Genomic DNA, 16,536 nt, shown 5'->3' on the forward strand with positions numbered 1-16,536 from the left:
TTGTGTCTCTCACAGACCTGTAACTTCTTCGTTAAGAAGCTCTTCTGTCCTCCACTCATTACCTGTATTAATGGCACCTGTTTGAACTCGTTATCTGTATAAAAGACACCTGTCCACAGCCTCAAACAGTCAGACTCCAAACTCAACCATGGCCAAGACCAAAGAGCTGTCGAAGGACACCAGGAAGAAAATTGTAGACCTTCACCAGGCTGGGTAGAGTGAATCTACAATAGGCAAGCAGGTTGGTGTGAATAAATCAACTGTGGGAGCAATTGTAAGAAAATGGAAGACATACAAGACCATTGATAATCTCCCTCGATCTGGGGCCCCATGCAAGATCTCATCCCATGGGGTCAAAATGATCATGAGAACGGTGAGCAAAAATCCCAGAACTACACGGAGGGACCTGATGAATGATCTGCAGAGAGCTGGGACCAAAGTAACAAAGGCTACCATCAGTAACACACTATGCCGAGAGGGACTCAAATCCTGCAACACCAGGCATGTCCCCCTGCTTAAACCAGTACATGTCCAGGCCCGTCTGAAGTTTGCCAGAGAGCATATGGATGATCCAGAAGGGGATTGGGAGAATATCATGTGGTCAGATAAAACCAAAATAGAACTTTTTGGTAAAACTCAACTCGTCGTGTTTGGAGGAAGAAGAATGCTGAGTTGCATCCCAAGAACACCATACCTACTGTGAAGCATGGGGGTGGAAACCTCATGCTTTGAGGCTGTTTTTCTACAAAGGGGACAGGACGACTGATCCGTGTTAAGGGAAGAATGAACGGGGCCATGTATCGTGAGATTTTAAGCCAAAACCTCCTTCCATCAGTGAGAGGATTGAAGATGGAACGTGGCTGGGTCTTCCAGCATGACAATGATCCCAAACACAGCGCTCGGGCAACAGAGGAGTGGCTCCGTAAAAAGCATTTCAAGGTCCTGGAGTGGCCTAGCCAGTCTCCGGACCTCAACCCCATAGAAAATTTGTGGAGGGAGTTGAAAGTCCGAGTTGCCCAGCGACAGCCCCAAAACATCACTGCTCTAGAGGAGATCTGCATGGAGGAATGGGCCAAAATACCAGCTACAGTGTGTGCAAACCTGGTGAAGACTTACAGGAAACGTTTTACCTCTGTCATTGCCAACAAAGGTTATGTTACAAAGTATTGAGCTGAACTTTTATTATTGACCAAATACTTATTTTCCACCATAATTTACAAATAAATTCTTTAAAAATCCTATAATGTGATTTCCTGGATGTTTTTTTCTCATTTTGTCTCTCATAGTTGAAGTGTACCTCTGATGAACATTACAGACCTCTCTCATCTTTCTAAGTAGGAGAACTTGCAAAATCAGTGGCTGACTAAATACTTTTTTGCCCCACTGTACATTAGTAGAAAAATTCGTGGGTAAAATTTTTGAAAAGCAACACATTACTAGGTTAAACTGCTTGAGCTAAAGGTAAAAAAAAAAAAGTACTCAGCCAGATTTTACAATGAACTGGAAGGATAACGCAGTTCACAGCTAATTCTCTCCTTTCACTTAATCAGTGATAAATGTGACATAGTAGCATTTTGGGCTGGACATTGTTTAACACCAATGAGTGGTGACTACAGTCAGAGAGAAGAGGCTGCATCAGGGACAATATGGTGCATTTTTAAAATCATTTTTTAACTGAATAAAAAAAACACAACATGAAAATAAAGATAGTGGCAAGAATGAGAAACTGACTCCTACATGTCTGACTTTGGAGGACTGTAAGAAGGTTTCCAAAGTTACCTTTAACATGGAAAGCTGAAGCAGGTGCCAGCTCTTTCTTCTGTTTGGGCAATCTTCTGTTGTGGAGGAACTCTGAATACTGCTTGACTCTCTGCTCCACAGAGTCTCGAACCAGAGTTGCAACTTCCTACAAACAGTGGATGTATAATTCAATAGTTCCAGTGAATTTGGAGTTACTACATGTGACATTTAAGCTAAAGGTGGTCACAACAAAAAAACAGGACAGTGGTCTAAGAAATCTCAAAGCCACTAAGGTAACTCTACAACTGGAAAAGTGGGGAAACAGTGTTTTACAACAATGAAAACCCTAAGGAAGAAAAGACACAAGGCTCAAAGTCATTTTAGATTCCACGCTGTTGCCTTCTTCTGAAAAGGCCCCCACCGGAACAGAGACTACATATTCACTCACATGCTTTTTCACACACACCCTTCTCCCTGTGTCTTTACCTCGATGTGGTCCGTAGTAAACCAGCTGGCGTCCTCTTGGCCGCCCAGGGGCAGTACGTGGAGATCCACCAGCACAGCAAAGTTCCCACACTGTAACACAAAGAGGAAGGACAGCCACAGGTTGCTGAGGGGCATTGAGCTTGCAGACAACAAAGGAAATCAGAGTGTGGGTGATTGACAGCGAGACAAACCACAACGACCCCCTGTGTCCTCAAACATCACCCTAGGCCTCTCACAAGACTCCCCTTCCTCCAGTTTCTCTGTCTAGCCATCTATGTAGCAATCTTTCGAGAAAAATATGGCCTGTTGCTTTCCACTCTCACAGCATAAAGAGTATGTTCCTGATCTACAAGCCTCATAACACAGTCACAGCCCCAGGTCACAGGGGGCTGCACAAATGTTCAGAGATACACCATATAAATAAGGATTATCCTCATAGCAGACTAGTGATAACACTCCACATATCCACTCTAAAGCACTCCACATATCTGTACTTCTGCACTACAACTTCAGAGTGCTGTAGAAAGTATTGGGCTGCAGAGTGGATTCCTAAAGCAGTACGTCATCGTGTCAGCGACAATAAGCTACAAGGGACGGGGAGGCCAGAAACGCCGTGGCTGGTTAAGTTGCCGTTACATCTTACAGCTAGCCTGATTATGGTTTACACATGAGTGCAAAAGCTGCCCGCTGCAGAGAGCAAATGGATGTGGGTCTTGTATGAACTTCGCTTCTCCCAGGACAAGGAAGTAATGGATGGACTGAGACCACCCACAACATGACACAGAGGAGCAAAAAATACTGGCCAAAAATACACAGTGACAACGTACCAAAAGGTGTTTTACAGAATAAAATGGAAGCAGGAGCTTTTACAAATTCAGTGTCATAATACAAGTGAAAAGAGACTGTACAAACAGAAGAGGCAATTCATTTGATAACAGGGAATGCACACTAAAAGCTTTGTTTTGAGCCAGGCTTCTCCCCTGGGCTAAAGGATCGCAGACAGGATGACTAAACTCCACAACCAGACGTAAGAGATGTTCCTACAGCCTTGCTCTCAGGATGACGTGAGCAAATGAATTAACAGGGTGTGTAGAAGAAGGCTCCTACTACTTGTGTCCTACTTCTGGACAAAAGCATCCCAACTCCAAATTCTTTAGTCTCCTCTTCCTCTCCTTTAAAAAGGTTAGAAAGTTAGAGAGGGAGTCTGTGTCAGATGCATTAGAAAGGGTTTAACATTAAAATGTGGAACTGAGCAAACAACTTTTTCTTCTGAGAGGTTTAACTTTCTAATCATCTCTTTGAAAAAACCCAACGTGTGCTTCCTTACTTTTGCTCAAACATTAACTAGAGGATATGGCGCCCCCATATGACTGATAAGTGGATAGTTTTAGTCATTTTTGACCGCTGTCATCTTGCATTCATCTTCTGCAGAATGTGAGATCCTGCAAGTGTGCAAACATGCAATAAAACATCTGATTTCTTTAATAACATATTGTAGTAACAATAACACAAAGAACAAAATACCCACATCAAAAGACAATTGCTAAATGCATAATATTATTTCTACTAAAACAGAAGTTGCAAAATTTACTATGAGGAAAATAAATAAAACTATTGTTGCACAAGACATGCTTTCACAAAAAAAAAAGAATGCTGTGGACCATAACAGAGCCCCCCTTATGTCCAAGCCCCTCATGTATAAAATGTGTGCATGTTGCCTGTCACTATCAGCTCTTCCCTACAGATCAGTATTCTCTCCATCCTTTGCCCTTTGTCTCACAGCGGTCCACGGATGACTGGCGGCCTCAGCTGACTGCCTCCAACAATTATCAGTGTGTGGGAAAGCCTGGCAACAGAGGCTCTGACCTTGTCAGTCAAAAAGTGGGGCAGACTGAATCCCACTGTGGTTTCTTTGGGAGGACTTGAGTGCCGTTTTGACACCTTTCTTTTACTTTATGACGTTTAAGGCCTAAAGTGGTTTTGCAGAGCCTCTACTAGTATACAGTGAGTAATTAGTCGCAGGAAAGTTTGGTATCATCCACTAAAAATGACAATTATCTACTGTCTGTGACAGGTAGTACAACATTAATGCTCTAGTCTACATGGTTCAGAATTCCATAGGCTTATCAAAGCTCTAAAGAGCAGCTAGAGGTTAATTTGATCAACATCTGGGAATGAAGAGAGCTGTTTAAGGTACAGTCCCTATGGAGAGGCATAGCAGGGTGAATCTCCTTAAGTGGTTTCTGAGCTTCTAAATGACTCTGTGTTTAGGGCTGAAAGCCAGACATCTAGCAGGCCTTAAACCAACTTCTTTTTATCACATTAGACGAGCAGACAAGACCCGGCTGAGAGCTGGACATTAATGATAAACACTGGTCTGCCCCTCACACAAAAACGGCATGTGATTCCCTGGGCTTCTCATAAATAAGGGAATTTTGTCAGGAATGTAAACTAATCCAATCACACTAATGAGAAAACAATTTACTTGGGCCAGAGAAATCAAGGATGTAATAGAAGTTAAATTTCTAATGAAGTGTCATTCTTTGAGTCAAGCTCTATTTTTTTAAGTGTAGAGATCTTTAAAAAAAACGGACATTTATGTTGCGTCAGACGTAAGGAGAAACAAGAGGGGGTAGAATCTAATTTTACACAAAGGCTTTGACTACAATCACATCATGTGGTCTAAATTTGTGAAGTCCGAGCAAAAAGAGTGACCAGTGGAGCTCTATGGTGAACTCTGCCATGACCTTTGACCTTTCCCTGGCAAATGGGCTTTCTTTAGTGAGATCTTTGTAAGCAGCTAATACTCGTAGATTGAATAACACAGACCACAAGAGCCTTATCTTCCTTTAACATACCAATCTGTAACTCAGTATGCTCCACTAATAATTGGAAACCAAATACAAGGTAAATACTTGAAATGACCACCTCAAAACATAATATCAAATATGCCTTTGTCAATAAACTCTACTGTATCCTACACAAGACCCTCATAGACCTCACTGAGTTGACTTTACCATATATTGTTTTCACAAACTATGTTGTTCTATTTTCTTTGACACATTTAAGAAAATATTCTGAGTAACTGTCGCTGTTGTCGAAAAGAAAGGTCTGATAAAGGGCCAAGCTCTAGAGGAAGTTATTCTTTTCAGACATACGAAAGTGGGCCAGCACTGCTTTGTTCTCCACCTTGCACAGGCTTTTTAGAGTTATGAACAGAGGCTGAAGGTTGAATGAGAAGCTTCAAGGAGCGCTACTTAATACCAAATCCTTTATTGTGCCATCTTTTGTGTGCTGTCACACAGTGAGTGAATGGGACTGAGTCTTACTGGAGGCTAAGCTCAACTCCTCTATCCTAATTCTCCCCACTGCCAATCAGATAAGCATAACCTGCAGGGGAACAAAGGGTTAACAAGGACAAAACATTAAAATATTTGAGACCTGATCTGCACACAGTGTGCACCAGTACACAAAGCAATTTCATTATATTTATTCCCGAAAATAAACAAATTCTGACTCAAACCCTCTGACAACTCCTTTCCCTTTTCTGGTCTTCAGAGCTCTGGTCTATATCACTCTCAGTTCCCAAAACACTCTCTACCTTCCCTTATCTCTCTCCCAGACCCGGCTCTCCATCCTCCCGCCTATGCTGCTCCAAGTTGGGCACTGGGCCCAAACTCTATGAGCAGCTTCAGCCGCCTCCCCACCTCACTGCCCTTTGCCATTGCTATCGTGCTATATAAGAACCAGACCTGCTCGGACTGCACTTAGCTCAGAGGCTAACACTAACCAGCCACAGATGTTTACATTGGGAGAGCAGGGGCAGCAGATGCGGTCTCACTCAATAAAACTTGCATCTCTCTCCCTTTGTCTCACTCTTTTTCTGACATTCTCTCTTTCTTTCTGGAGTCTGCAAAGACCCAGGGGAGCTCTTTAGATCTGTGGGTGTGACAACCTTGCTCTCAGGCTTTATTTGCCTCACTCCCAGCTCTCTCTATGCTGTGAGTCACCTGGGCTTCCCCTTAAAAAAATACAATTCTGTTTTCTAATTTTTCAAACTGCCAGATACTGACAAGCAAGACTTGGGACTTCTATTACTGAGGCAAATGTTATTTACAGATAGAGTGCGGAAGTGTTTTATGTGCAAAGCTCCCTTCATTCAGGTAAATGTTAGCACACCTGAGTCCTCTTTATTTGATGATAAAAAGAGACACAACCCAGGAGTGGAATTCCAGCTGCATGAACAGACAAGAATATCTCCAGGTAACACTCGGCAAACAAAACTCAGCAGAAACATCCTTGAGAAATTGGTAGATGGAGAGAAACAGCAGGCTGGGACTTATTTGAGTTCATTAAGAAAGTGAATTCTGTATGACAGTGTAAGGTACAAGGGAGCACTGCTCAGATAAAAACTTTTTTAACCATGGTCACATGCTTTTTAAGACTCCCCAAGCTGGAAAATGTCAAAATGTTTCTAAGCAGAGTGCAACCATTGTGTACAGAGGCATGATGTGTGTGGCCCGATATGAGCTCATCTACAGAGTGACAACAACACTAAACAGCATGTAAACCTCTGACATTAAACTGTTCTGTGATACTTCAGATTTTTCAGTTTTAAACCACTTTGGTGTCTGGGTCAACCTATTACATTAGGTAGTGGGAGAGTCAGCAGTGCATATTGCTAATAGAAGGCAGACTGCAGGGCTCTTGAGCAGTAATGTCCTGGCAGACAGCAAGCGCTTCAGTGGATCAGTGGTTTAGCCTACAGGCCCTTTTCGGGAGGTCTGAGAAGTGGCAGGTCACTATATAACCTAAGCCTATTTAAGAAGAAGCATAGCAGCACCTCCTGCAGCTCCCCCGAGCAGGGAGGGAGGTGCTTTGAAAAATATTTTAGGAGAAAGGATCATAAAACACACTGGTGAACAGCCTACTTCAAATGGCATGTTAAACGCAACAATGTTTGCAACACGCCTTTATGAAACAATCCGTTTGTACAGATTTTCGTGATTTAATTCCCTGAGTAGTTTAGTCATACATTAAAAAACATGGTGGTGATGGTGTTTGTTTTGCGAAAGAGGAACCCAGGGTAGCGCCTTGAATGCTATTGTTTGGTCTGATCCCTTCTAACATACTTGTTTGTGGTTAGTTGGTTAAGCATGGTAGAGGCTCTTTGCATTTTCTCAGGCAGAGTAACACAACAGTATCATTATGTGCCCAGTGGGAAGGAACCTTCCGTGAACCTCCAGGGTTTTACTCTCCCACAACCAGCTGAGGGGGGGTGGTGGTGTGGTGGCCTGTATGCAGGCATGCATATGAAACAAATAAAGGGAATGAATGCAATATCTGGTCAACTAGGCACACATGGCATTACGGAGGATGTGAGAGATCAGCGCAAATGTCTGCAGCCCTCGTCCAAAACTCTCAATAAATGAAACATCAACAAAAGAGAGGCCAGCAGCTTTCCCTGCACTTAACAAAAACATCTGATGTGCATTATTCCTGACAAAGCATCAGACAGAGGATGAAGGGCTTGGATTTTTAATAGAATGAGTTTCCTCTGCTTCATATCACTGTGCCCATTAACAAAAGGCTCTGAGGGAGGTAGTCAGGTTTTAGACTTGCAGAAGGTGACCAGAAAGGATGAATAACAACATCAAAATGTGGAGGTAAATCCTGAAAATATGCATCTGCACTGCCCTCTAGTGGCTGAAGAAATACCACTTAAACAAAACCTTTGAAGAAAGCAAACAAAAAATATTCAAACAGAAGAATATACAATATATAGTAAGTGAGAAAAGCAAGAATAGATTCTCATATTGTTTTATAATATTAATCTGTTTTTGCAAAACTTTCAGATTTTCAACAAGATCAGTCACTTTTCACATGTACAAAGACATTCCACTCTTGTAATAAATCTAACTTAAAATTCAGTTTGTCTTTAAAGTTAACAGCAAAAACTTTATGGAATTAATGAATATCCATGGGATTACTGGCATTTATGTGTGTACATTTTTGACTAATTACAAGGCTTTCCAAGAAATGACAGATGTACAAAACATAAATTATAAAATATTACATGTATTAAATAAACTTCAGATTTTATTGTGTTGAACCTGCCCTCCTTTGTTAAAAGCCTTCATACATAAAACATGCAATAACACTGCAAATCAAGTGGCAGCTGGCATTATAGTCTATTTAAAAGTAGTACAATAAAATAATAGGCTTATGAACACCATCTTACATTTCTAAGGGTATTATATTTGTGAAAAGAAACATAAAACTTAAAAATTACGCACAACACTTCCAATGCAATCCAAAGCAGGCACATATATTATGTATGTGCCCCCCAAAACACACATACACACACACACACACAACGTTTGTTCAGTCTTAAACTTATGTATGCTTCATTTTTCATAGGAAATTTTTTAAATTAAGTGTGTTGTTTTAACAGCTTCATTTGAAAAAAACATATTTCTGCTCCAAATATTCTTATAACTTAAACCCCACAATGTTATATTCGTAAATAGTCAGAATCAGTGGCAGCTGCCCATCTTTCAGAGAGGGGAAGCTCATTGTCAGCTTACATCAAAAAAATAGTCAAGTTATTTAAACATAAATTCGGCCCTCCATTCCTCATGATTTGTGTATTTACAGTGCAAGAAATTAACAAGTAATTTCGTAGCGGTTTCTCTCTCGATTTCCCAGCAGAATGTGCGACGGTATTAAACTGAACTCTGTCAAGTGAAGGAGTAGATCTCAAAATAGCTGTCAATCAAATGGGATTCAGCCTTTCGACTGATCCTCCAATCAGCACGTAGAAGCTCAGCATCCAGCCCAGCCAAGGTCCACCAACAGCTTCATTCACCCCCAGAGATGCTGAGTGTCTGGGGGCGGGACAACATTGCGGCATTTATCCAATTACCGTCCAGTTTTGAGGCAATGAAAAAAACTGTTTCATGAAGTCCCATTGAAGTGCACGGACGCTGAACTTCTACAGGCAAATACATTGACCATAGATTGTACGAGAAAATAGTGCAACGGTAATATATGAGAAGTTAACAACATCGAGTCCGTTGATTTGTGATAAAGCTGATTCTGAACGAACTCGTCTTTGAGATGAACGTGTTCTAACACATTTGTAGTCAATGAAATGTCAATACAACCGCACATATTTAACCATTTAATTTGCGTAATTTTAGGGGAAGCTGAGCTTCCCTTGCAGTCTTTGAGAAATCGCCTCTGGTCAGAATGCTTCTTTTGAGGTAAACCGCTATGACTCCCTTCTCTTGTCACTACTTTCTTGGCTGTTTCTGTATTGAAAATTGAATGAACACACCATACAGTAGATCTTATTTTTTCTTACCTTAATAACAAATTTTGAAGGAGCCATTGGAGTAAGCGCAACAGTCCGTCCTGAAAGAACAGTCATGTATCAGATAGTTTGATAGGATAACAACAGCACCCGAAAACATAGAATTAAAAATATTGTATTATCACTGCTATTTATGAAGTTACGGAAGCAGACCATACTGACTATAAATAAATAGTTCCTTAAATTAATCATTTGTATTAGGACTGCACTATTTATTGAAAGGATTATATGTAACTATATATTAGTACAGGCTGATATTGCTGTGATTTGATAAGTTGTGCAGCTTTAATTCATATCTAATAAATGGATAATAAAATATCCTATCAAAACTAAAACCTGCCTTTAACTTAATTCCTCCAACACCCCAATACACTGGTACTAATTAAAACAATGACATGAAGTTATTGTGAACAATATAACTGATAAGGTCAGGGGAAAAAAATAAATGACAGAATAAAACACAGAAATATGACAGCATATCACGGTACATCAGTGGGATGTACATACCCTAGTTAATAGGATTAGGGCTGGATGAATTAAGTGTCAGCTTCTTTCAGTAGGATCTGAATCAGATAAAATACAAAGTTTGCTGTATAACACAACTAGTTTGCTGGATTAATTTTGAACATACATTTATCAAAAGTCAAATCAGAGGTGCACAGTTAATTGAACTGTCAGTCTGTGCAATTAAATTATGTAGTTTAAACATTCAGTGTGTGTGTGTATGGGGAAATTTTGATCAATAATCTACAGTCGATCTGGAAAGTATTCACAGTACTACTTTAAAAAAAAAAAAAAAAAAACATTTTCTTGTTACAGCCTCATTCCAAAATAGATTAAATTTATTTATTTGCCTCCAAATTCTACACACAGTACCTCATAATGACAAAGTGAAAAAAGTTTGTTTGAAATTTTTCCAAATTTATTGAAAAATAAAAATACAACATATACATTAAGTATTCACAGCGTTTGCTCAATACTTTGACACAATTACAGCCTCAAGTCTGAGTATGATGAGCTTGCCACAACTATTTTTGGGCAGTTTCTCCCATTTTCCTTTGCAGAACCTTTCAAGCTCCATCAGGTTAGATGGGGAGCATCAGTGCACACTCTGCACTCTGGCTCGGCCACTCAAGGACATCTACAGAGTTGTTATCTTGGCTGTATGCTTCAGGTCACTGTCCTGTTGAAAGACGAATCTTGCCCCAGTCTGAGGTGCATAGCAGAGCACTTTGGAGTAGGTTTTCATCAAGGATGTCTCAGTACACTACTGCATCATTTTCTCTCCATACAGATACACTGGAGCTCTGTCAAAGTCACCATCAGGTTCTTGGTCCCCTCCCTGACTTAAAGTCCTTCTACTGCAAGGGTCATCAACCCTGGTCCTCGAGAGCCACTATCCTGCATGTTTTAGATGTATCCCTCTTCCAACACACCTGATTCAAATGATAAGCCTATCATCAAGCTCTGCATAAGCCTGATAACGACCGTCAGGTGTGCTGGAAAAGGGAAACATCTAAAACATGCAAGATAGTTGCTCTGGAGGACCAGGGTAGGTGACGCCTGTTCTACTGTTATCAGTCAGACTGGCCAGGCGACCAGCTTTAGCAAGAGTCCTAGTGGTTTCAAAGTTCTTCCATTTACAGATGATGGAGTCCACTGACCTCATTGGGACCGTCAATGCTGCTGGAACGTTCCTGCCCCCTTCCTCAGATCTGTGACTCCAAATCATGTTCAATCAACTGAATTTACCACAGATGGACTCCAATCAAGTTGTGGAAACAAGATGCAACTGAGCACAATCATGTGTATCATGGCAAACGCTGGACATACTTATGTACGTTATGTTTTTTCTTAATAAATTTGCCAAAAATTCTATTTTTTTTTTCCCATTGTGTTATTAGGACGTATTGTGTGTGTGAAATTTTGAGGTATTTCGTTGTGAATATTTCCCGAAACTCAAATTCCAATCTTGTCCAAAACAACTGTAATACGACTGCACCACATTGCACAGACCAAATATAGATTATACCACTGATTTTCATCTCCTGTAAAAGGCTGCTGTACATTTTACTGACCTTCGATCACTCTGTTAAGGCCGTATCAATTGCTACTGTATTCCACAATAATGACGGTAACTAACCTTAACTGTCGAATAGCTTAGAAAGTTAAGAACACGTTAGTTAAAATAAACTAAAGAGATACAACCATATAACAACGCCTCCCTTTGTGTTGCTACATTAAGATAATTTCAGTTACTTCAGGTCTATACCGCCAACACATTCAAATGTTTGTCAAACTCTCGGGCTCCAAAAGATGACGTCATAGTACATTTGTAGTCCCACGAGTGTCAGAACAATGCCGGCGAAAACCTTCGTCTTCATTTCAACGGTAGTTAACTGAGTATAGATGTAAATAATATAGTTATATGTATATATTGATTAAATAAGTCTTAACACAGTTTCAGTAGGAAAAGCGACTGCTGCCACTTCGTCAAATAAGACCCTATAGGACCCAACGCTATCGTCGATGCCATGGAAACGACTGGCAAAATGTAAAAGAATGAACAAATGTCAAAAGCATATTTCATTAATTTGAATTTAAAAATTCCTTTCAGAGTACATAAAATAATTTTGTGGGTCGATACGCTGATTTTATGTGTTATGGAATGCTTTTTTTTTTAAAATTCGTAAAAAAAAAAAAAAAAAAAAAATGCAATTAAGATCAGGCAATTCTAAAGGCAACTCTACAGGCGTTGCAGTCAGTCAAGGCGGAAGCAGCAAAGTTAACGATTTCTATTGAATGTGGCTGAAAATTTCATAGAGATAATCGCCGATAATGTAAGGTAAATGGATAGCGCAGTCAAAGTACCCACAGTTAGTTAAATTTACGGTGTCTGTAGTCCTCCTAAAGGGAAACTGCTTCACTGGTATTTTATCGCAGTGATGTCTCGAGTCGTAAAGAAATCTCCATCAGTTTGTACGGACCTTCCCCTGGACAACACTGACATTTGTAACAAGCTTAGTCTTCTGAAGCAGCTTCTGATATCATGCTTTGGTCCTGCAGGTAGATTGAAACAAATTCATAACAACATCGGGGGGCGTGTTATCAGTACGTCCACCTCCTCAGTACTCCTTTCAGCCTTGTCCTCGTCACAACCTTTTATAAATCTAATAAGAACTTCAGTCCTCAACCACGTGTCTCGTTTTAATGACTGCGGTTTGTTTACTGCCATTCTCTGTCTGACTCTTCTTGAACAAGCCAAGCAGTCTGGACTCAGAAGAAACGTGTCCATCATAGTAAACAAGCACCTGCTGGGTCTGTGCACCAGTTACCTTCAAGGACAAAACTGTGGATGTAAAGTTAAACTGGACTTCTGCAGCAGTCAGTATTTCATCACTTTAGCTTTTAGTGTCATCTCCAGCAAACCTGCATGTGTGCTAACCGAGCCAGAAGCCCTTCACATCAGCAAATTGGCTGTCCAAGCTTTTTTGCTGACTGTTCCCTGTAATAACACTGGTGTTGCCAGGCTTGGCAAGACACTGACTGTCTGTGTTGAAGGTCATCCTGTTCTAGACTCTGCAGTGTTTCCAGGTTTGCTAGTTGACATGCCTGACATCTTCTTCCTTAATGCAGAAAATCTACATGGTAGATCACTATGCACTGTGTTGTTTAGTGCATCTCTTGCTGGGGACCTTTGTGAACTAGGAGACGGGAACATTGAGTTGCATGGTGATGCAGATACAGACTCACAGATCCTTGATCAACTCCTGGAGCTGGGAAAACAGGTAGTTCAAGATGGAGTGAATCTGTTTGTATGCCAGAAGGTCATCCACCCAGTCCTACAGCAGTATCTGAGGGGGCAAAGTGTCACAGTGATAGAGAGACTGGGAATTAGTCTCATGGAGTCACTTTCTCAGCTGGCAGGTAGGTTTCTTCATTTGTTTCTGTAGATATATCATTGGAAATATCATTTATATTGTTCTTAGTCTATACCAAAGTTGAGGCTCAGGGCCCTTGGACCTACTTAAGGAGATGATAACTTTTAAATTACTTTTTAAAACCCATTTTATGTCACTATTTTCTCTCATAGACTCACACAGCAAAATGAAATATATATATATATATATATATATATATATATATATATATATATATATATATATATATATATACACACACACACACACACACACACACAAAATACAATTAAGTTGGTCAGTGAAAATTTTTTTTGCATTTATGACATTTAAAGAAAAAAAGGTGTAAGCAAAGTAACAAATCAGAGTTTAGTATTTTATTGTATTTTAGAAAATGCGTAGGCTTGTTCTAAAGGATGGATAACACATTTTAACGATGTACAGAGAAACATGAAGCTACTGAAGGGAAATTAAGGATACATTCATGAATCTTATGAGTCTAAATTGTCTGAACCTTTGTGTTTAAGTGATTTCAAATAGCATCCACATGACATTTCTGCATTTTTTTGAGTGTCTGAGTTCCTGTTATTTTCCTGTAAACTTAAAAAAAAAAATAGGAGCCCAACCTGTGGCCACATTACATACCAGAATCCCACCCAAGGCTTATGGGAAGGTAAAGGAACTCACTATTAAGCAGTTTGGATCCAAGACAATGCTGCATATACATCCATCTGGGGAGTCTGCAATTTGCACAATGATCCTCTGTCACAGGAATGACACAATGTTAAGTGAGTTAAAGGTGAGTTAATAAGTTAGTAATTTCAGAGATGGATGGATGGATTTGTGGATATGTTTTCATTCATGTTTGTTGGACTGTAGGTGGTGTGCCAGAAGACAGAGCATGTGTTAAGGCTCACCCTAAGGGAACCATGTGCCCTCATGGGAGGTGGGTGCACTGAGACCCACCTAGCTGCTTACATCAGAAATAAGGTGAGATTTCTTATTTAATCTTAAACCATTTGGCATATATTCATTTCAGAGAAAACTCACTGTTTAGGAATATTCTGTATTTTTATCCTAGTGCATAAAAGAGGTGATAGAGTCTGCATCACTGTTAGGCTGCTCACAGACTGAGTACCTGCTCGGAGCAGAGGGATTCTGTCGCTCTCTGGAGTCGGTGGCTGCAGCGTTGGATCACAAATGCGGGAATTCTTTAACCGATCTGACTCATGCTCACTATTGGACTCTTCCTGCAGATGTGGTGGAAGACCACATGGAGAATAGTTTGGGTGTCTGTGGCTGTGGATTAGTGGAAAGTTGTCCAAGTAAGAAGTGGACCTATCTAAACACCAAATACCCAGAATTCTCCCCTGCACCTGTGTCTAAAGGCACTCATCTGCAGGTACGAGTGCTTGACTCCTTCACATCTAAACTCAGTGGACTGCAGGTTGCTGTAGAGACTGCTAATCTTGCTCTGGATGTTCAATATATAATTCAAGATACAAATTAGAAGAATTTGCATTTCATCCAGTGTAGAATTATGTTTGTACTGATGACTGAATGCTATTTTTTTTTTTTATTCACTTAATTTTGGCACAGACAGAAAATCAATTAGAACCTTGGAGCTGGAGTGGGTCATAGTCCTGTTTGTTTACCTTTGCATTATGTTATTTATTTGTAGTTTACATCGTTTTGTTACTTATTATACTATATAATATAAATTATACTACATAATTCAACAGAGTTAATCTCTCTATTTGGTATAATTTCTGAATTTCTCAGGTCAATTTACCAGCCTTGTTCTCCACCTATATGTGTACCTGCACTATGGTTTCATCAAGCAGTCCTGTTGTAGTTCACCATTGTTAACACTAGGTGGGGCTGCAAGGTTACAAACATTTTTTTGTATAGAGGACTAAAATGCCCTCAGCACATGGTTGTGGTAATTTTCCACTCTTTTTTTCTTTGTTTCAACAATGTTAAAACCCAGTGACTAACAAGCAACCTCACCAGTGGTACCTCAGTATTCAGTGTTTTATGACATTTTGTAGTTTGTTGTTATATTCAGTAGAAAATAGGTCACTGTATAGTTTTTGTATGTACAATTTGTTAAATGTTCATTTGAATTTGCAAAATCTTTCCTTGTGCATCACTAGATTTATATTTAAAAAAAAATGCATGAAACATTTTTATACAATGTTCTCTTCTAATCTGAAATAAAATGAGTGTCATTTCTGACTAAAATACTCTTGTGCTGCTGTTTCTTTTTTCATCCACTCTCTCAGGAAGACGGATAATTTTTTTTAAAGAGATAAATGGAATGAGAGCTTTTCTTCGCTTAAATAGTCTTTCAAATTACTTTTGTAAAACCTCTGACAGAAGAGAAACAGCTACAAACCATTACTCTATGCCTGTGGTTCACATATGGCTCATTAATATGGAGCAGTGTGTCTGTCAGTGCTGCAACGTGGTTAATACAGTGACTGTCTTATCTTTGAAGGTAAAAGGCTCTAAGTCCAATAAAACACAGGCTAAACACAGCAAATGACGGTGTTGTAAGGGATCAGATAGACAGAGCATTGCCAAATTCTCCTAGGCACTTCACACCAGACTCATTCAGACAAACCTCTGCAGAAGATTAAACACAGGTCAATATGAGCACAGAACAAATGAGACGTTATCCAAGTGTGATCCGTATGCCTTACCTGTAGGCATCCTGTAAAAGACTTTACCTGGTGTCCTCAGGTTACGGTGAATACAGTCACTAAACACTGTATGTTTAGAGCCATTCCAGTGTAAAACTATTCATTCTATTGGAAAGAAGTTTACATCAGTCAGACAAAAGGTGGTATTCTCTGATTACAGACTGTAAATGTGAATATATTTTAGTTTCATTATTCCTCTGTGACAGTAAATTGTACTATCCAAATAAACGTGAGAACCTACTGTTTTGATTTGGGAAATATTGATATCATTTGCCATTCTATATGTTTAATAACTTTTAAAACCTTTTGG

General features: G+C 39.8%; 2 protein-coding genes across 2 annotated transcripts in view; one reads left to right on the forward strand and one right to left on the reverse strand.

Moving 5' to 3' along the window:
- slx4ip (SLX4 interacting protein) overlaps window positions 1-9,949 on the reverse strand; it is a 35,278-nt gene extending 25,329 nt beyond the window's left edge. The window contains exons 1-3 of the mRNA XM_030155171.1: window positions 9,593-9,949; window positions 2,227-2,316; window positions 1,780-1,906 (exon numbers count right to left, since the gene is read on the reverse strand). Coding sequence (XP_030011031.1) covers window positions 1,780-1,906; window positions 2,227-2,316; window positions 9,593-9,619 — 244 coding nt within the window. The 5' untranslated portion in view covers window positions 9,620-9,949. The remainder of the gene's footprint in view (window positions 1-1,779; window positions 1,907-2,226; window positions 2,317-9,592) is intronic.
- A 2,417-nt stretch (window positions 9,950-12,366) lies between these two features.
- Window positions 12,367-15,759, forward strand: mkks (MKKS centrosomal shuttling protein). The gene is made up of 4 exons (XM_030155168.1): window positions 12,367-13,528; window positions 14,139-14,320; window positions 14,401-14,511; window positions 14,603-15,759. Exons 1-4 carry the CDS (start codon window positions 12,547-12,549, stop codon window positions 15,029-15,031), a joined length of 1,704 nt encoding a protein of 567 aa, XP_030011028.1. The 5' UTR covers window positions 12,367-12,546; the 3' UTR covers window positions 15,032-15,759.
- Window positions 15,760-16,536: the final 777 nt, after the last annotated feature.

The sequence above is a fragment of the Sphaeramia orbicularis genome, chromosome 15 (genome assembly GCF_902148855.1).
Source record: "Sphaeramia orbicularis chromosome 15, fSphaOr1.1, whole genome shotgun sequence".
NCBI classification, from domain to species: Eukaryota; Metazoa; Chordata; class Actinopteri; order Kurtiformes; family Apogonidae; genus Sphaeramia; species Sphaeramia orbicularis.